Raw genomic sequence first — 20239 nt, forward strand, 5'->3', positions numbered from 1 at the left:
AGCCCAAGGGAGGTAGGCCAGATCACGATACAACCCCCCCACACCCCTCAAAAGCGTACATCAGGTTTGAGTCAAAGACTCGAAGGATGAAGAATGCATATTCCAAAGGGCATGTGGCGTACTTTTTACACTTTCCCATGAACTGAATCTACTAGCTTCGACGGGATAGGCAGTTACCCCTTATCCACGATCTCGAGATGTTCCTAGATGGCGATATCGTTCCCTTGGCGGCAAGGCAACTCTTGGCCTTTATTTTGTCTTTCCGAGGCAGGGCTAGATCGGGATGAAGCCCGTACAACCCGTACAGGAATACTGAACGCCAACTACATCACTGGAACGAGAGCTTTGTAAGCGCGCGCGCAAAGGTCACAGGAAAAGCCTTCCCGTCCAATTGAGCTTCCGCACCTCCCCATGGCAGCGGGCCCAGACAACGGGCCGCCAGCCTTGACTGAAGGGTGTCCCTGAGTTCGCCGACTACGTATCTCTAGCGTAGGATTCCTTCCTTCCGTTCATGCTGGATAGTCACCTGCTTGTGCCTCGTACCTCGCTCACGCTCAGGCGCGGGATATCCAGGGCGCATCCGTGCTCTTTGAACAAAAGAGAAGAGAAAGCATTGCGTGTTCTGCCAAGGCATGTTGGTCCTCTTTTGAGTCTCTCCAAGTGCCAACAAGACATTCTCACTACTCGGGTTGGACCCGGTCGAATCCACTTCCCCCCACACCGCGTGTGACTCGGCTTTCGGGGAGATATCGGGCATGCATAGGTACGACGCGTTGGTTTGTTCTGCAGCAAGCAAGTTTCAAATCATCTCTGAGAAGTACGATTTGACAGCTTGGTTGAAATATGGATCGATCGTATTTGGGTTTACGAATCTCGCCTGAAAGGATGTATGCTTGGTACTTTTATGGCTTTGCCTCGGCAGACTGGGAACTCTGCGGCATTCTTGCCGCTCTCACCAAGGTGCACTTTCCCACTTGGAGTGATTATCAGCATCGAGATGTTGACATGGAAATGATGAGCGACATCCGCGTCATCGTGTTCTTCGATGTTGAAGGCATACCCAGTCTGGTGTGATTTTCTCACCCCGGAAGACAGTGAACATTTATTTAGGCCAATGAAGTAGACCTGATAGCTCACGAAAAGCCAGATAAAAACAATATGAGAGTTTACTCATACAGGAACAGTGTCATCCTCCTTCATGTCTGTATGCCAAGGTACCTACCTTATCGAAACTCGTACGGAAGCGTCCAGTGTCTATTCTCATCCAAAAAGAGATTAGAAATCATTGGTGGACACAGGAAGGGAACCATCATGGGGAACATTGAGAATCGCCAAGTGCCGACGACGTTCTCCCAGCACTTTGTAGATGTTGGAATTTCCAATCCGCTTTGGAACTCCATGGAAGTGGCAGGGAAGACGGAAGAAAGGAAAGGTGTAAGTTGATTTGTCGACGGAAGAAGAGTGGGGCACGGTGGCCTGGGGAACCCTTGACGGTACGTACTCGAGGTGTCCACCCAAAACGTTCCCCATCTGCCAGCGACTGAACGGTGGTGAAGACGGCTGCCTGTTTTGCCTTGGTCACGCTTCCAGCTTCATCCGTCTTCGGACGTAGAAATTATCGTCCGTCAGCTTCAAGGTATATGCCACCTCGGTTCTCAGCGGCTGGCGATACTGCCTGTGTCGAATGTCATCGAATGAGAGATCGTGTCTAGCAATAGCATCCCCCTCGGTTGTCCGTCGTTGACATGGGAGGTAAGCGGGAGGGAGCCCAGCTGAACGTCTGCTTGTCGATACCTCCCAGGAACAAAGACAATACAAACCTAGAGGAACGTGTGGAAGAGTTTGATTTCCTCAGCCGCAGAAGCATGTTTTGTGTGCTTATCTCACTCGACCTCTCCCATCCCTGTCGTTTCTGTGCCTCGCGGATAACCTCCCTCTTCTGGCCCTTTGCGCGCTTGCTGAAGCGAGAGACGAGCATGAGCAGGTCATTTGTTGGACTCCACGGCTCCGATTCACGGCCGCAGCTGCGGCTGAAGCCCCAAGGATCCCGCTCACCTCGGTGTTAGCACTCTAGCGACAAGGTGAGAGGGCACAAGGCATTCACGACCGCCCCGACCTTGGGCACGTAAGTTGAGCAACTGGGATACGCAACCCCGAACACACTCCATCAAGATAAGGTGTTAGTTATCTTCCGTTATCTTGCTACTCTTCCTTCCCTTGTAAACGGAATTACCGAGCCGGAGAAACAGTCTGTTGATTGAAAGAAAGAAAAAGGTGGCTCAGGTGAGGCCAACGACATGGGTTCCGATCCTGCGGCCGTGGCCCGTTACAGACGCGCATACCTACCTGCTTGCGCGCGACACTTTTCTTGCGCAATCGCGCGTTCGCGCGCTGTCCACAGCTTGTGTAACGCCAGTCTCTCCCACTCGGTGCCAAGACGATGGCTGCAGCCTTATGCTGCACACCATTACGTCTGATTTGACGTGGCCATGGGGGTAAAACGGAATCGGCACAGCGACGGAGTACACGAATGAAGAACCCTTGCATTTTTGACAGAACTATTCGTATCCCCAAAATGGAATCCCGGGCTGCTCGGTTCGCTTTACCTATCCATGTACACCGAACTGCGGTGGAAAGTGCGAGTACCAAATTTGGAGGTGCAGAGTTTTGGAGAAAGGACGAAAGGACGGGATGGCGTCATGAGGCCTGGCCCGACCAATGTCTGAGTTCGGAGGCAGCTGACTTGGTGACCCGGTGCCGACGCTTCGTCTCACCCCTCCGCTGACAGCCACCACCGTACAATGAGATTGTTTGTGTGTGAGAGACTCTTGGGATTTGCTTCATTTTTTCCGAAATTTTGGTGGTTTCTATTAAAGCTTGAATGTGAACATAATGTTGAAACTGATACCAGTTGGATTAAGGCGAACTCCTTGATCCCATGCGCCGATACAGAGAAAGACCAACTCCAATTAGAATCTCAAAGATTCTCAACCAAGAAATCACCAGTTCAAAACTAGGTAAGAGCGGTATATTTGAATGCATGCGCATGTTGGGTTACGTCAATGTCTTCACCGAAGAGTGCTCTATTACCTACTTTCTCCACGCCAATTTGGCGCATTCAAGTGCAAGCGATAGGAGGGCCTTTGAAAAGCAGTTTATCGGTATTTCCAGTTGAACACATGATCGAAGGCCTGGAGGGCAATTGAGTGATACAGCTAGTACGAGTAATGACTACCGACATGAAGGGCAACGTAGTATGAGACGACAATCTCTATATCAGTCCATCACTTCGCCCTCAAACAATAACCTTGATAAAACATTCCAAAGCCCAAAGTCATATAAGATTGCCAGAGAAGTTCATTGTTGACGAATGAAATATGTCGTAAACGAAGGTCGGGGCTGCGATGCTCCAAAAAGAAATGTCGTGCCCAATGATCGTCACGCAGTGCCTTGCATGACGGAGTATCCAATGAAGCATCGTCAGCAAAAGTCTATCTCAAATCGAAGCCAATGAAAATGATGCCCTGCAATTTCTGACGAGAGCCTATGCCGATGCTAATGTCAGTTCTCATATCCAAGGCATGATATCTGGAAAAGAAAGGGGGAGAGAAACTCACGTTGAGGCTTGCCCATGCAATATCATCCAGCCAAACGGGTTCCCTCCTGCCAAAAAAGAGACTCTCTCAAGCAGCTGTCGAAGACACTTATCCTCCACCGCGCCGAAAGTCCGCATCTCGTAGAGAGATATAAGAGAGGAAAACAAAGAGAAAAACGTATATCCGTCATATCCATCCATAGCCCCTCTCATTCATACCGTATAAACCCATGCCTCCTCAAAATCCTCTCATACTCCCTAATCCTCTCATCCCGTCCCGCAACAACACACCGCTGCTCGTGCAACTCCCTCCTCAGCCGCCGATTCTGCTCCTCCACGCCATCATATTTCCCCTCCCACGCACGCACAATCCTCCTCAACTCCTCAATCCTCTCCGCCACCCCGTGGCCCAACCCATGTCCAAAGTGATGGTGATGCCCATGCCTCAACCGCGCCGCCAGTTCTCTCTCGACCTTTTGCAGCTTATGCCTCAGCCTCTCCACCTCCTGCAGATATCTCCCCGCGTTCCCGCCCGAGCTGTCGATGGTCCGCCGCAAACTGGCGTTGTCCTCGCGTAGGAGCTGGTTCTCCGCCTGCGCGGAAATCAGCAGGGCCGAGAGGCGGCGGCCCTCAATGTCCGAGGCTCGGAGGTCGCATTTTAGGGTGTAGTTTTCGCGGGCGAGGGCGTCGTTTGCTTCGCGGAGCTTGCGCTCGCGGTCTAGGAGGTCGTTGTATTCGGGCGCGGCGATGTGTGCGCAGTCGTCGCGGCAGCAGTGGTGGACTGGTGGTGGAGGCGGAGGTGCTGGGGTCGGAGTCGGACAGGGGGCCGGAGCCGGAGCTGGGTCTTCATGGTGGTGATGATGGCGGTGATGATGGTGGGAGCGGGAGCGTTTGAGGGAGACGAATTGGTATTTGCCGTCTGGGGAGGTTTCGAGGTACCACCGGCGGGTGGCCATGCGGTCTGGAGGGGGTTGTGGTCGTGGACTAGGTGGTATGTGATTTGTTTCTCGAGATGCTTGGCGAGAGGAGAGAGACTGGAGGTAGTAGTGGTCGTCGTCCGTATAAGTCGAAAAAGGTTTGCTGTGAGGCTGTCTAAGTTTGAAGTTGAACTGAGAGGTTTCGCAAGAACAGTATTCAGAGTTTTCGGTTCAGGATATTGGACGAAGACGAGAGAGGGCCGGGAACCGACAGGAGTTCAACAAGGGGCGGATCGAGGCCTTGATATGGAGATCTGAGGGATAAAGACAGCAGACCACGAGAGCCCCGGGGCTGATATGCAGGTGATCAGCGCAGAAGACTACCCCGTCTCGCAATACCAACAAGGGCCCATAAGACGGGGGCTGCATGGCGGAGCGGGAGCGGGTAGGGCTTCGTCTTGGATTTTCTCTAGGTTTCCTAATCTGTTCTACCTTGTTTGATAGGATGCCTCCCTAATCCTGAGGGGGTGTTTACTGTGTAAGTGTGCCCTGGCCTAAGGAGGAACTTGGGATCCCAGAGCTCTGGGTACGTTCGTCACTAGACTGGAATCTCGCCGTCTTTCGTACATTTCACGAGGGAAAAGTAGGCGCAGGAACGGCTGCGAGTCATCGGAGGATGAGGCAACAGGGCACGAGGCTCAAGCGCGTGGGCGGGAGAAGGGATGGGCGCCGACTCGGTGGCTGACGCGCTGCCGTTGGAGGTTGCGGACGGATGAGGGAACTGGTACGAACTGGACCCTGAAGGGTAGTAAACAATACAGATAGACTATATTCGTGCCTTAGCTATAGATGGACACCTATTTTTCCTTTCTTCCTCTTGGCTGCTCATACTAAGGCAAGGTACCCTGCAAGGCAGATGGTGGGTGGAGCCGGGGGAAAGAGGTCGGGTGTGGTGTACAAAGTTGAGGCGCCCTCGACATTGAGGAGGATTTAGGTTGTCGGGTGCCCGTTTGGCTGACCTAGTTGTGAGTCCGAAGGCGAGGTCATGTAGACGGCCTCACAAGTTGTGCGCGGTGAGACTTGGGTGGTCGTTTGTGGTGAGCGCATGAGTGGCATGTCTCACGAGCCAGAAGGGGGGTGGAGGGGTCATTCGGGGCCAGCTCCGGGGGGGACTGAGCTATGAACCTGGCGGCGGTTCATCCCGGGAGGTTTGCTTGCGGGCTTCGCGGGATTAGCTGTTTATTCAGAGGTCAGGTTTGGTCTAGGCTGCTTGTAGGTTGCATGAAACGGAAAAAAGGGCATAGAATGAGGAGAGTACAAGGGCGCGGTTGATTCTTTGTGGTCTAGATGTTGGTCCGTGAAGATGTCGAAGTTGGAGGTGTGACAGTGGACAGTTGGGGTGGGAATTGGAGATCTCAAGGGTACCTTACCTTAGGTACGTACTGCGTAGGTACGGTTTGGCACGTGGAGCAGGCGCATTGCGGTAAGCAAGCGCCGCCATCGGAGAATACAGTGCCTAAAAGCGCCTTTGTACCACCATAATCCAGTCACAACACCGTACAACCCTTGCTGTTCACCGCGGCTGCGCTTGGGCTGCCTCTCCACATCCCGGTACGTATCTATTCTTCATGACCACCACCACGAACAACATTCTTTGGCAATGGCCCTTTTGTCTTACACGGCCGAGTACACCGCCTCCACGAGGCTGCCATATTGAAACTCGCAAGTTCGGTCAGGCACACTCATACTAGGATTGTACACTTTAACCTTGGTTGGCTGGCTACTTGGATGACTTGCCCGTTTTCCAGTCATGTCATGTCTCAGAGGACTGGCAAGGGTGCTATTCCTATAAACCTTGGATGAAGTCGTTAGGTCATCTGCTACACTTCATCAAGCGAGGCAACCAGACAACCGTATCCTATTCTGTCGTCACGCTTTCGGAATATCCTACTTCTTCGCGCTGATGCCCTCTGTAGTGAGTCTTGTTGCCTGGTGCTGAGAATTCGCTATTCTGTAGCCTTGTTGGCGGTGGCGAATACACCATGACAAGGTCTGATATTCGGGGGCCATGAACGTCTGGTATCATCTTTCCGAGCCTCCCAAATGTGATGACACCCAAGCTGGCTCCATGAGGCGGAGCGAACATGTGGCCATTGCTCGCTTCCCAGGCATTTCCGGCAAGGAAATCAGACTTGACGATGCTGTCAAACCCTTTCTTACCTTTCTCGACCACTCTAGACATGACATTCTAGCGAACTAAGAAAGGATATGTGTCTTACTTTGCGTGGAGATGCCTTGAGCAGAGAAGTGATTTATTCCGGTTAGGCCGCTGGTGGCCTCTTCCTTCCTCGTAATACGCGAAACAAAGAGGACGTCAATACTTCTCGGCCACGGGAAAAGCGATAACCAACTTTCTAAGCACCGTAAGTTGGCTATTTCACTGTGTCGATGGAATGAGAATGGAGAGAGCGCCTGTGAGCAGATCCCAGAGACTCGCCGTATCCCGACTACACGACGCAGACACTACCTCTGTATACCAAATATGCCATCACTTTCCACAACCAGAAGCTCTCATCCCGTCAACCCCTAAACTTTCTGTCTTTTTGGGAATGCATGAAGCCACGATATGCAAATATTCACTTCACTTGATAAAAAAACAATCTTCCATCACAAGGCCGACGCATGAAAACCTTTCTCCAACATTTCACATCACACCACGTTACAGCATCCGCAACCGCCAAATTCCCCAACTTAATCTTATTCAAGAGCTAGGTAGATGAATAATCCATACATGTAAGTTTCACCGTTCAAGCGAGCGTCGAGAAAAGAACAGTAATCAGGTTTCATCCGCGGGGAAACCCACAGGAATCTTTAGAACCCCCTTCTTCGGCCAAGGCCATCCAAGAAGCTGTCCTACTTCTTGCCAGCCTGCTGTCCTCCCTGACCAGCACCGGCGCCAGCACCGCCCTGTCCCTGTCCACCGACCCCGGCATTGGCGTTTCTGTCGCCCGCGCCCTGGGCTCTGGCAGCGAAACCGCCCGAGGACATGTCTTTGCCGCCCTTGTCCTAGATTGAAAATCGTTGAATGTTAGTATCAGCAGACCATAGTCTTCACCGAGTCTCGTCCAGCTGGCATCAAGACCCTGATTATCTCAGGCAGTGAGGTAGAGACCACGGGAGGAGGGGGGAAGTGACGGACCTGGCCGGACTGGATGCGGGAGGCATCGTCTTTGGTCATCTGGTTAGGCATGATGACGGATCTTTGGGTTGTTTGAATGTTGAAAGGTTGATCGAGTTGATGGAATGGTTGAGGAGAGCGTGAAGACGAAGTGTGTGATGTCTGGATGATCTATCGAAAAGAAGGACCCAACTACCGAGACGACAGACGCAGCTTCTTATAGACTTTTCCGTCTTCCTCTTCTCATCACATGAAATGCAACAAATACCTCAAGCACGTAAAGCAAACTTCATCACCATCGCGCCGCCACTATCCCGTCGTCACCATCATCATCGCCATCTCTTTCACCGCTTCATCTCAAACTCACAAACGCAACTAAAAAGAAACGAAATAAACGTCGTCCACCACTCCTCTTCCAAGCATGGCACTCAAATCAACCAGCTGATCCCGGTGACCTACCTCTCCCCCCGCTCCGACGAGACATCGCTGGAAGGCCTCCGGCGCCTCAACGAAACGCCACGCCCGTTCCGCAAATCCGGTTGGCTACAACCTGAAAATTTAAGCACTCCCAAACGCATTACACATCACACAAACAAAGCGCTGAGAATGACGCGGAGGGCGGGAGGCGGGAAGCAGCGGTCGATCAGCGGGGTGTGGCCCTCACGGGAAAACGGGTTGACATGTGCCGTTGCTTTGATGGTTTGGACGACAACTACTGCAATTATGGCCATCCAAACTTAGTGCCTGAATGTACCTTGCCCCAGCTTCCATCTCATATCCCCAGCGCGGGGTATGTTATCCGGCAAAGAGGTCATCCATCACTGAGTAAAGATCAAGTATCGTGTCATTCAATGGACGCTCGCCACTCTACAAAAGAGTGGTATAGGAGCAGCAGTACCTTGGTTTGCTTTTGTATTGTTCAACACATTCAGGGGGTGGAATAGCAATGACTTTCAAGCCAAGACAAACACCCATGCAATGCCTAGTAAGTGCGCCCTCTCTCCCTCTATCACTCTTCCGCCGAACCCTTTTGCCATCCGACGACATCATCGCACGCATGCCAGTCCCTAAAGCCTCCTCTTCCTCTATGGGCATGACGAAGGAAATCAAGACACCAAGGCCGTACCGAGGAGGCCTCTAATCGCAAACCACAGGTAAACCATTCCGGAAAGAAAAAAGCGCCCTCTCTTGTTTGGTGCTCTGGATTCCCTTCTCAACAAGACTTCTCGTCTTGTGGAAAGACGAAAGGTCCCGCATGGAAGCCAGGCCAACAACCTTTGCATGCTTCTAATGTTGTTTTTTATATGCTCCCACACTCTCATGGTATTCCAAAACCTTCCCTTCAGCTTCAGCTTCAGCTCTCGGCAGCCTTGAGCTCCTCGTCGACCTGCGCCCTGACAACCTCCCGCACCTTTTGCCAATCGTTGACAATCTCCGTCACCCTCTTCTCCTTGTCCTCCAAGCCGACGAATTCTGACGGCAGCACCTTGGCCTTGAAGTCGAAGCCCTCCTCGTCCTTGAGAGCCAGGTCGACGGCGCCGGCAAACTTGGCCGGGTGGGCCGTGGAGAGCGAAATGTGCGGCACCTCTGCGCCGGCGCGGCTGACGGAACGCTCCGAGGCGGACACGCCAATGGCGGAGTGGGGGTCGAGGACGTAGCCAATCTTGTTATAGTAGCTCTTGATGGTCTCGACGGTCTGGGGGTCGCTGACGCGCTCGCTCTCAAAGTCGCGGCGGGCCGAGTTGAGCACGTCCTGGTAGACGGGGCCGAAGCCGCCCTTTGTCTTGAGGTCCTTGAGCCACGAGGACACCTCCTGGCCGGCCTGCCTCTTGTTCCACTCGTCGTCCATTCCCGCGCTAGAGGCGAACTCGTAGGCCAGGAACCACAGCAGGCGCTCAAAGTTACTTGAGACGAGAATGTCCATGGCGGGGCTGAGCGTCTCCTTGACGCCGTCCTCGTGCGCCTTGACGCCGTCTTGGGCCAGGCCACCGGCGGCTTCCGCAGGCGGGGCGGGCTGCTTCTCGTACTTTCCGGTGGTCCAGAATCTGTGCAAAATGTCGTTCTCGTTGGTCGCGATGACGAGCTTGTCGACGGGCAGACCCATGCGGTAGGCAAAGTAGCCGGCGAGGATGTCGCCAAAGTTACCCGTGGGCACGACGAAGCGGACCTTGTCGCCGAGGTTGAAGGTCTCGGAAGACTTGACGAGGGAGAAGTAGGAGTGGAAGTAGTAGACGATCTGGGCCAGGATACGCGCCCAGTTGATGGAGTTGACGGCACCGAGGTTGTGGGTCGAGTTGATGTCGGGGTCGGCGAAGAGAGCCTTGACAATGTCCTAGGTGACTCGGGGTTAGGGAGTGCCGTTCAGCAAGGGGTTATGTAGGCGCGCGAGAAAAGACTTACTTGGCAATCGTCGAAGGTGCCAGTGACAGCCAGGTTGTGGACGTTCTCGTCCAGGACGGTAGTCATCTGGGCCTCCTGGATGGGGCTCACGCGACCCTTGGGGTGGAGGATGAAGACGGAGACATCCTTCTTGCCTCGCAGACCGTAGATGGCGGCAGAACCGGTGTCACCGCTTGTGGCACCGACAACAGTCAGATGATGTCTGTCTGCGCAACGTGTTAGCTAGTCCCCACATGTGCCAATTGCCATTGCATGGTATCTTTTGAGGCCGTGGCGGCCCGCAAGGTTCCGGAGACGAAGAGGCGCATAGCATACCCTTTCCAGTCTTGCCCTCGTTCTTGCGCACCAAGAAGTACTCAAACAGGTTGCCGAGGAACTGCAGAGCAACGTCCTTGAAGGCAAAGGTGGGGCCGTGGAACAGCTCGAGGAGGTAGAGGTTGTCGTTGAGGTGGCGGAGGGGGGTGGTCTCGGGGGCTCTAAAGGTGGAATAGCTTCGGTCGATGATGCCCTTGAGGTCGGCGGAGGGGATCTCGGAGGGAGAGATGTACAGAGACAGGATCTTGTGGGCGAGGTCGGGGAAGGCCAGGTCCTTCCAGGATTGCCAGTCATTGACCTGGGGGATGTGCTCAGGGATGAACAGGCCGCCATCGCTGGCGAGGCCCTTGAGAACGACCTCCTCGAAGGAGAACTGGAATTGTATGCGGTCAGCAGCTGCGTGGCCTCGAGCATCATATCTAACGGTGCGCGCGCGCGCCGAGATGAAGCTGGCTTTTGGAGGAAGGAGAGGTATGCGCAGGCGATGGAGGGGAGAAAGGGGCAATATCATACGCCGCTGTCCTCTCCGCGGGTGCTGAGATACCGCTGGGAGGTAGTGTGGGTGGTGTTGGCGGCGGCCTCGCCTTTGGTACCGTTGGTGGCCATGGTGATAGCTGCGTCTGCGTGTGCGTCTGCGATGTGCGGTATGCGGTGAAGGAGGGTGAGTTGAGGTGGAATGTGCAGAATGAAAGATGGGGGGCGGGGGAGAAGCCCAATGGCAGCACAGAAAAGAGGGGAAGAGAGGGAAGAAGACGGCAAGAGAAGCTCGTCTCTTGTCTGTCGAAAATGCACGATCTTTTCGGTTTAGAGGAAGAGAGAGAAAAGAGGATGGCGTTGAGATCTTGGAAGCATTCGAACGAAAAGGGCAAGAGGGAAAAAAAAAAAAGAGAGAGAGTGCGAGTCACACACACCAGCGGCACTGCGGTAGCAACGACCTGGACGACAAGCGGCCGAAAGTCGGTCTCGACGAGTCGGTCACCCCTCAAAGGTGGCCCGGTGTTGTGGGCGGTCCCTTTCCTCCTCCGAGTTCACTGGGATTGTGTGACAGCTTCCGCCCCTGCCCCTCCTCTCTCTCTCTCTCTCTCTCTCAGTGACTGAGTTCAATGTGAAAAATTTGCCCCGCACCAAAAATGAAGAGTGCCAAAGAGGCGCGGGGTTGCCCATGTCCACCTTACACCTTGGACGGTGTACTATGGTACGTAGTACATACTTAAGGTAGGTACTTAGCAAACTGACATAATTCAACGATGACGGGACGCCAAGGGGCCGGGATTGGTGGGTTGTGGAATGCTCAAATCGCGCAGTCTCATTGGCCAATGACTGCCCTGGCGTTTCCTTCCAGATGGCGCCTTCATCTGTTCGTCGACAGGGGACCGACCGCTGACCGTGCGTGCTCCTGAACGTCCAACATCCAACATCCACCCTGCTCATCACCATCATCTGCTCTCAGCTCGTCTCATCCTTGAAAGAGGCATGATAGCATTCGCTTTCGAGCAGTGGCGCGTCGGCGCTGCAGAATCCATTCAGCCGTGCCGCCTCAGACATGCAAAAGCGTATACCCGCCGACTGTCCACCAGAATCCCTAGTGACTACCCCTCCATCACCCCTCTTTCCCAATGGGGCTCGTGGCATGTCAAAAGTCAATAGAACCATCGCGCTGCTGCACGGCGGCTGATGGTGCCATTTGCTTCCCATTCCTTCAGTATGACTCGGCTGGATTCCAAGCCACATGTGTTGCCAACTTGAATTTGCGAAAAAGAAATCTCAAAAACATCTGGAGAGGCCTTTGGAACCGCCCAAGCGCATTATCATTGTTTCGTAATGTGATACCGCAAGACATCCTGTCTCACTCGATGGTACTCGACTGCGAATGTGGTCTATGGAGGCGTGCCGCATCACCCGATAAAATAGCCAATCGGCCTAATTGACCTCGACGAATACCCCCGAAACATGAAGCATAAGGTACTGCGTGTCATCCGGATACCACCCGAATATTCCTTATATCGCTTGCCCTCTAACGCCTATTGCCCATGTCATTGGGTATCTTGAGAGAAAATGAGGTAAAAGTATCACAGACCATGGCGCCGTCCATCCCTTGAAAACCGCTGTAAGGCTCAATCGATGCCCCTTCACTTTTTGAGCGACTTGAGCAACGGCGCAATCCTCGACCTCTTGCTCAGTCCCACCCGATAGATGGGCTTCGTCGCCGACAAAGACGTAGGCGTCGACAACCTCTGCTTTCCCTCTGCCTTACCCGCCGTCCCAGACTTGTCGCCATCCGCCTGCGCAGGAGTCTCTTTCGTCGCCGCTCCTTTCCCCTCTGCTGCCGCGGTCTTTTGCGGTCCCAGTCCGTCGGAACCAGACTTGCTGAGCGCCGCATTAGGCGTCACTGGCTGCAGCACCCGATCGCTGCCGCCCTGTTCTCGGGGCCCGCTACCCGCATCTGCTGTGCAACCTTCCTGCTGCTGCGCATCGACGTGCTCGCCGCGGCCCTTGGAGCGCTTTGCCGCCTTGCCTGATGGGGCGTCACCCGCATGCTCCACTTCAGGTGCATGCGGCTTCTCAGTCGCTTGCTGCACGCTTTCTGATGCGTTGTTGTCTGCCTTCTTTGGCCGCCCGCGCTTCTTCTTGGTGGTCGTCGGTGTGGCTGCCGTTGCGGCCTCTGTTCCTGCGGCAGCATCCTTCACGGTCTCGCTTGTATCGGTAATCTGTGGCATAGTCGAGGTCTCGGCCGGTGCTGGGCTCTCTGATATAGCCGTATCCGACTTTCTCGGCCGTCCTCTCTTTTTTGGTTTCGTCGTACTCGTTGAAGCGGGCTCTTTTAGGGAAGCGGGCTCCTCGAGGGGCAATTGCGCGGCTGGGCCCATATCAGCCACGGGAATCTCAATCTTCCCTGGCATCTCAGCCTCGTCCTGTCGGCTAGAGTCACTACCTCTGCGTCGACTGACACGAGGCTTGTACGATTCTCGATGGAAACCAATGTCGTCGGAATCCCAGCCTTCGTCTTCCCGGTGAGACTCTGTCGTCTGTGGCGGTTCGTCCCTCACGTTTCTTCTTTTCCGACGGACCGATGCTGCAGATATAATATCCGGGGATGATTGTATCTCTATTGTTGCCTCTGGATCGACTGATGCCCCGAAACCTTGCTGAGTCTGCTCTTGAACCGTGTCTAGTGTAACATGGCTTTCGGCATGCGCTGGAGGCAAGCCAATCACTCTCGTCTGGCTCGGCGTAGAGTATGCGATAGTCGTGGCCCCGCTGGACCTAGCCGCAGCTTGCATGGTCGAAAACGGCTGCGTAGGTGTAGGTCTTGGATCTTCCGGAGACGGGCCAACTGAGTGGTATTCATATTCCAACTTTTGGCTTGCGCTCAGTGTTTGAGACTCGATGTACATCGAAACAGGCTTCTGGCCAGAGACGAGGTCGCCAAACGACGGTACCGCGGCTGCGTGTGGGACCACCACCATGTCAATGTCGTCTTCCTCGGCCGGTAACGACGAGTCCGGGTTCCTAAGTCTGGCCCTCTTCCCGTTCTCCATCCTCGCGACGGCCGGGGTAGTATCAAATGGCTGCGTGGAGCCCTGCGAAGGCATATCGATAGCCACCGGAGACGTGAACTCCACGTTGTTCACTCGCTTTCTTTTCGTCCCGCTGGTTGAGGTTCTGCTCTTTGCGAGACTGGCGAGAGGCGCTCGGCCGTCCCCGACGGGGCTGCTGGGAACATCCCACATATCGTCGGGAGTTGCATGAGCAACAGTCATCTTGGGCGACGCTGTGACTTCCGTAAGGTCCACCACCTCTGGTTCCCGTTCCTCGGCGCTGTCCAACCCCGCAATGAGGTCGCTGGCTGAGGTGAGCGAGGAAGTACCGGTGTCGTTCCTCTCCAATTGCGGTCTGTCCGCTACTGGCATAGCTGGTATAGAGCTGGGCGCTGCACCGTTGGATAAGGAAGATTCGTCTGGTTTTCGCAACGTGTCGCTGGCCACTGCCGCACGCTGCTGCTCAGTGTAGATGGCCTGGAAGAACTTGGGGTCGGTAGAGTTGGTCGCGACACTAAAGGGGTCGGAGGAGCGGCCTTGGCTCGGTATCGCGGAAGTCGTAGTAGGTTTCGAGGGACTGTTTGGTGATTCGAAATCATCGTCGGAATCGTCCGAGTCCGCGATGATTCGGGCCGGAGCCATTGTCGCGGTGTGGCGAGAAGATCGCGACGTGGGGAGGGTCGAGGCACGCGCCTAGCTCGGGGGCGAATTATGAAAGGTACTGTTGTGTACATGGACAAAGTCCCCCTCAACATGCTAGAGTGCTATCGTTATGGCGGAATACTCTTTTCGGATAACGCGATATCACGTGATGCGCTATATACATATTATGCTGCTATATGATTTTCGTGAGTCGGGTGTCCGGTCCCACGAGTCTGGCCGTTCTACCTAGCCCGGATCACTTTAACACTTCGTTGAACCCTTCAATGAGGTTCTCAGCTAGAGGAAGATAAGACCAGCCAGCAGGATCTCCAGAATTTGACTTCCTTTTGTTCCCAATCAGGAGGCAAGTTACGGATTCGCTGACTAAACTACTCAATCTCTTCTATCCTAGGACGCTTCGTATTGACAGAAGGGAGTGATCGGTCTTGGTCGATGGTCAAGCCTGCCAGTCTTCCAATACTTGGTTCTCCCGTGTTGTATCCCGAAGCGACCATGGACGACAGTTGCCAATTCTCCAAACTCTCAATCACATCTCGAGCGTGCTGCTGAACTAGACCATCATTGTCTGTGACTGCAACGTATTTCAGAGTCCTCATAATGTCCTCCCGGCTCTGGTCGGTCAATCCGAAACCGAGCCTCCTACCTGATTGTTTGGCAGCATCAAGGGCCTTGACGAAGCCCAGAACAGCCAAGATGGCTGCACGCCGGATGATCCCTTTTTCGATTTCCCGCTCCAGCGCCAGCACATTGATGCAGAGGTCCACTGCGATGGACACGAGGTCAGGCCCAATGCCCGCAATATTGGTTTCGAGGCCGACGGAGAAGATCGAAAGAGCAGATGCTCGCATACGGACGTCTTCGCTGCCTCTCTTGCTCTCCCACCCCTCAACAATCTGAGTCAGTATCTCGTTCTTGGCCAGCTCTTCTTCGGTCAGATCATCACTGAGATCTGGAACATCCCCTCCCCACGCATCCTCCGCCTGCTTCTTCTTCATGTCCTGCAGGCGTTTCTCCCGGGACTGCTTTGCCTCCGTCTTTGGCCGATGACCTCGCCTTCCAGCAATCGACAGCAATGTTTCAGACACACGCCTCGCAACGTCACCGGCAAAAGTCTCGCCGAGGCGCTCAATCACTTGAACCAAGGCCTCTCCGAAGCGTAAGCGGACATCCGTTGACGAGATTTCCTTCGAGTCCAGGTAATGCTCAAGGATCTCCTGTGTAGTTGCTTTGGGGTGTTTGTTCGCCAGTTGGGTCAGAAGCTTCACAACCCGGAGATTGATAAAGTCTTCGCTGTCTTGAAGTAGAGACGAAAGGAGAACGAGGGTGGCTTGCACGTCCAAGACAGAACTATCAGAGGCCACTAGGCCCGATATCAAGTTGATTCCCTCGGAGCGGATCGGCGGAGGATTATCTGCTTGAGTAATGTACTCCAGCGCAAGCTTGTACGTTCGCCTGTCCTCAATTTGCTTATCGGTAGGCACAAAAGCGCCCTCTTCTGCGGGATCGATAGCCTCACGGTATCTTAGCAAGAGCGTCAGGTTCTTCGCTGTAGGAGAAACTTCAGGGCGTTCCGCTGCGCCAAGTTTAGCAAGGGACGTTTCAAGAGCTTGTAGGACTTCAGTCTTCAGGTTTGACTTTTTAAAGCTTGGGGCTGTGATGACTAAGTTGAACAAGCTTAAAGCAACCGCGACGATATCGTCAGACTGGTCCTGGAGGCCGCTGGGATCCAGGATCTGAGCCACCAGCTCAGTAACTTGCGTTACGCGGCTGATCAGCTTGTCTGGGATTTGTTCCAGCATCTTCTGCAAGATTGTAATCTCGAGAAGTTGCTTGATATCACCCTGATCCTGGCTGTCTTCCGCTTTGGTGAGAATTTCTGGCTTTTGAGTTGTGACCGTCGATTGGAACCATCGGCCAAGGAGGTCTAGAAAGAAGGTCGATGTTTCTTCGGGTGTGCAACTCGCCGTCAAGAGACGTATGAGAGCCTCGGAGCGTGTCTGGATCTCAGTCCAGTCTAGTTCTGGGGCTTGTGATCCCTGGCCCAGACGAATGGCACATATTTGAAGATCGCCGTCAGAATTCGATTGATATCGCCACTGTGGTGTTTTGGTATACTCTCCTTGATATAGCAGGTTTTCGACGACCTCATGTAACTTCGACACCGAAACACTTAGTTTCAGGAATGTGTGAAGCAATGATCTCGATGGCTTCGAATATCGGTCCTCGGTTCTTTTGTTGCCCTTGCTCTGACACGATATAGCCCATAGTTGTGCGAGAACCGGGTCAAGCATTCTTTTGGTCTGTGCTGGGTACGGTGTGGAGTTAATCATCGACGACATGCGGCGCAATGTGATGAAGAGATCGTCGGCAGTAACCAGGACGGCCTTTTCACTCAAATCAACAATCTCGGTTTCTTCGGTTTTGATGTGCAGCGCAACATTGTTGCTTTTGCGAGATGGATCCAAGTTGCGCAACAGAGGCTCAACAAAGACATTCCACCCAGGTGTTCCTGAAGCAGCGTCAGCATGGCTTCTAGCCTCTGGATGAAGGCAAGGCTACTACCTGGTGCGCCAAATTGTTTCCTACCCAGTACTCCAAACATGATAATCTGTGCCGCTGCTACACTAAGTTCTGCCCCTTCGTTTCCGTCCAGCAGCACAATCAACTGGGGCGCAACCTTTGAGAACCAATCTTCAGGTGGTACAGTTGCTGGTGGGGAGGTGAGAATACGAGTGACGACAGCCATGGCTTCCTGGGTGATATTGGCGCCTCTTTTCTGAGGAGTGGCTGCCTCGGATGCTTTAAGGGTGCTGCTCGGGTGCACTGAGAAGATGAACTCCATGGTTCCTCTCACGCCGTCAGGTCGGAGAGGAACCAGGGTCAGTATCTTCATGAGCTCTGGTCGTAGCCATTCTGGCGCAATTTTCGGCTTGATCAAGGCGTTCAAGACAGGCAGTAAGTTCCAAGAGCCATTCCTAGTCCCTCGTCAGAAGGTTTCGCCTGACATGGGGCCTCACTGCACCCACGTACCCGTCGATGAGCTTTTGAAATTCTTCTTGGGCGGCTGTTCGAGAAGCAGCGTCGGATGACGGATTAAACGCCCGCTTACCGGTGCTGAGAATTTCGTCGACTAATTTGGAGCGAGGGTCCTTTTCAGATGTGTTTGGTTCCATCTTTGCTGGATGCAGAGTTGAAGATACTGGATTTACACTTGCTTTAGTAATTCAGCTTCGGGAGCCAGTAAGGTGCATACAGTGCGGATCTATCTTACACTGTATGTCTCTTCCGAGTGTCACGTGTCTGCGCGTGCGCGACTACACCATACGCGTCGTGTCAGTGCTCCTTCCCCTTAGTCTGGCACCCAGCGTGACCTTGGATTTCCACCTCACTTTTACAGCTCGGTTCCTCCTCAACACCTGCTGAAAAGCCAGCTTGACGCGTCTTCAACAGCAAGAATCACCACCGGATACGCAGCTTCCACCGGAGAATAATTCGAGATACGACCTTGGAAAACAGCTGCGTGCGCCTCGTCGCAGTCGGCAAAAGGAAGTTCTCTCGCCCGACATCCACTGCAACTGGACAAGGGCTTGCCTTCGCACGACACCTCTCCATCAGTTCTCCGACTCTCATTTTCCTCGGAATGTCTATCGTAGACCTCTCAGCCAGGGCTGACACGCCGTGATGCGTCGCATCTCTACCTGAATCAGGACATTGAGCTTGCCGCGGATGGAATCATCATGGCTTATGGTTGTCTATACCAGACAATTCAGTCCAGCTGAGAGAATGAGCTTCGGAACTTAACCCTAAGTATCCTTTTGGTTCAAGTCTTGCGCCCGCAGTCGTCGAATCTGTCTTTTAAATCCGCCCTGCTCCTCGATGCTACGCCGCTGAAAAGTGGTAACGCATTCGAGGGTCGTGGTGGATGGACTGGCAGGGAACACATTCCAGTCACCGTTTGGTGCGCGAAAGGGGGTTACTATGAGTCGTATGGGTAAGAGCCTCTGGTCTGAGGCCACTCGTCAGGACCTATCCGCTGGAACCAGAGCTCTGGCCAAGAATAGGTCGCCCGGAGAAGATGGCAGACTCGGCTTGCGGGGTCGAGCTGGCAACAGGCTATTGTCTTGGGGTGTTGCTAGGGACAAGCGGAAGGAGCATTGCGTTTGCCACGAACGGTCAACATCGAAGTTTCAATCCATCTACAACCAGCCTTGGACTCCACTCGCCGGTCGTACGAAAGTACTGCGATGTTTCCAGGCCTACAAACAGAAACTTTTCGATCTGACGAATCTCATCGCCACGCCCAGCTCTCGGCACCCACTTGTTCAGTACACCACCCCGGGACTCACTCAGCAGCCAAGAAATTGCCAGCATCAGACTCAGCAGCCAGTCGGCTTCTCTCCGAGCCACACCCACGGCAGTTGCCACGGATGTGACATGTCCGCATGTGATCTGGCCAGGCGCATCAGCCTCCAGTCGTGGGTTCTATCCCACGGCACCGGGGGACGCCAAGTCCACGTTGATCCCACCGGGACCCAACAGTTGCCCGGTGATTTTGCGTCAGCAAGAAGCACCGGATGAGAGCGCGGTTTTTCATGGATGTCTTTTGTCCGCGCGGAATGCCCTCCATTGCGTTTCGAGCACGGAGAGGAAACAAAAACTAGTCCAAGGAGGTCGTGCGATTCAAACGGAGAGAGCTTCCGCCGAGTGCCTGAGAGCACACAGACTGGGATCCAATTCGCCGAACTCCGGGTGGCTGTGTAAGTGACGGTTGTGGCTCGTGAGTGGGAGACAACTCGGGCGACACACGCAAAGGCTCTGGGTGGGAGGGACGGACTGGCTGAACAGGTCTGAAGCGATACCGGGACCCATCTCGTGTTGGAGTCAAAGTTTTGTGCTTGTCCGGGATCGTGGAAGACCTGCATTGGTGGTCTATTCCCTGCCTCACCTAGGCCTCGGCACTCGTTGGACGACAAAGGGCAGGCCTATGGACGGCAGTCCTGGTTGCCGTCTCTCCAGAAATGGCGAGATTGGCAACCCCCTTAACGCCTGGGGATAAGTCTAACCAAGATCCCCCAAAAGACAATTGATTCGGGTGCTAACATGGCTCAGGGCTGGGGACGGGAAATGAGTGGAGGGGAAAGGAGCTGGGTATACCATGGGTTGGCGCTATGCGCTCCGGGGTTTGATGACTGATAAAAAGAGAAACAGGAGATTGATCTAGACCACGGCGTCCAGACCTGATTTGAGGAATTTTTGAAATATCACAGCAGAGGCTTCACGGACAATCCTTGAAACAGACGCTGTGCACCGAAGAGAAGCATTTTATCTGACCTCAGACCAAGGGGCATCCCAATTGTTCAGTGCCATTTCGATTGTGGCTCTGGGCTGCAGTAATCGCAGGTTACGCGGAGCTATTCGCTACAGCATGTGCTTATAGCCCCACCTAAGAAGCTTGATTCGCTGCCCCATTGTAGATCTGAAACCCACCAATGTGTCAATCCCGGACCACGCTCTTCCCAGCCACTTGACGTCACAATCTGCAAGCTAACCAGAACAGGCTTCATCTCACAGCCAACTCAGGGCAACTGGGAATCTGGGACAAGAGAAACAATGGGCTGCCACCTGCTATCTA

General features: G+C 53.9%; 7 protein-coding genes across 7 annotated transcripts; 3 read left to right on the forward strand and 4 right to left on the reverse strand.

Moving 5' to 3' along the window:
* Nucleotides 1-1311: 1311 nt before the first annotated feature.
* On the forward strand, nt 1312-1612 carry CCOS01_03172 (uncharacterized protein; the record flags this gene model as incomplete). Its single annotated transcript, XM_060451358.1, has 2 exons — nt 1312-1439; nt 1507-1612. The coding sequence occupies 2 exons, from the start codon at nt 1312-1314 to the stop codon at nt 1610-1612; spliced, it is 234 nt and encodes a 77-aa protein (XP_060317623.1).
* A 2192-nt stretch (nt 1613-3804) lies between these two features.
* On the reverse strand, nt 3805-4551 carry CCOS01_03173 (uncharacterized protein; the record flags this gene model as incomplete). Its single annotated transcript, XM_060451359.1, has 1 exon — nt 3805-4551. The coding sequence occupies one exon, from the start codon at nt 4549-4551 to the stop codon at nt 3805-3807; it is 747 nt and encodes a 248-aa protein (XP_060317624.1).
* Nucleotides 4552-7425: 2874 nt separating this feature from the next.
* Nucleotides 7426-7762, reverse strand: CCOS01_03174 (uncharacterized protein; the record flags this gene model as incomplete). The annotated part of the gene is made up of 2 exons (XM_060451360.1): nt 7426-7578; nt 7712-7762. 2 exons carry the CDS (start codon nt 7760-7762, stop codon nt 7426-7428), a joined length of 204 nt encoding a protein of 67 aa, XP_060317625.1.
* A 183-nt stretch (nt 7763-7945) lies between these two features.
* CCOS01_03175 (uncharacterized protein) lies at nt 7946-8431 on the forward strand (the record flags this gene model as incomplete). The annotated part of the gene is made up of 1 exon (XM_060451361.1): nt 7946-8431. One exon carries the CDS (start codon nt 7946-7948, stop codon nt 8429-8431), a length of 486 nt encoding a protein of 161 aa, XP_060317626.1.
* A 613-nt stretch (nt 8432-9044) lies between these two features.
* Nucleotides 9045-11011, reverse strand: CCOS01_03176 (threonine synthase; the record flags this gene model as incomplete). The annotated part of the gene is made up of 4 exons (XM_060451362.1): nt 9045-10022; nt 10091-10296; nt 10406-10778; nt 10919-11011. 4 exons carry the CDS (start codon nt 11009-11011, stop codon nt 9045-9047), a joined length of 1650 nt encoding a protein of 549 aa, XP_060317627.1.
* A 1523-nt stretch (nt 11012-12534) lies between these two features.
* On the reverse strand, nt 12535-17780 carry CCOS01_03177 (uncharacterized protein; the record flags this gene model as incomplete). Its single annotated transcript, XM_060451363.1, has 5 exons — nt 12535-14637; nt 14855-14883; nt 15068-17116; nt 17194-17582; nt 17638-17780. 5 exons carry the CDS (start codon nt 17778-17780, stop codon nt 12535-12537), a joined length of 4713 nt encoding a protein of 1570 aa, XP_060317628.1.
* An 805-nt stretch (nt 17781-18585) lies between these two features.
* Nucleotides 18586-19185, forward strand: CCOS01_03178 (uncharacterized protein; the record flags this gene model as incomplete). The annotated part of the gene is made up of 1 exon (XM_060451364.1): nt 18586-19185. The coding sequence occupies one exon, from the start codon at nt 18586-18588 to the stop codon at nt 19183-19185; it is 600 nt and encodes a 199-aa protein (XP_060317629.1).
* Between the last annotated feature and the right edge of the window lie 1054 nt (nt 19186-20239).

Source organism: Colletotrichum costaricense (assembly GCF_030867565.1).
Source record: "Colletotrichum costaricense strain IMI 309622 chromosome Unknown Scaffold_3.1, whole genome shotgun sequence".
Lineage (NCBI taxonomy): Eukaryota > Fungi > Ascomycota > Sordariomycetes > Glomerellales > Glomerellaceae > Colletotrichum > Colletotrichum costaricense.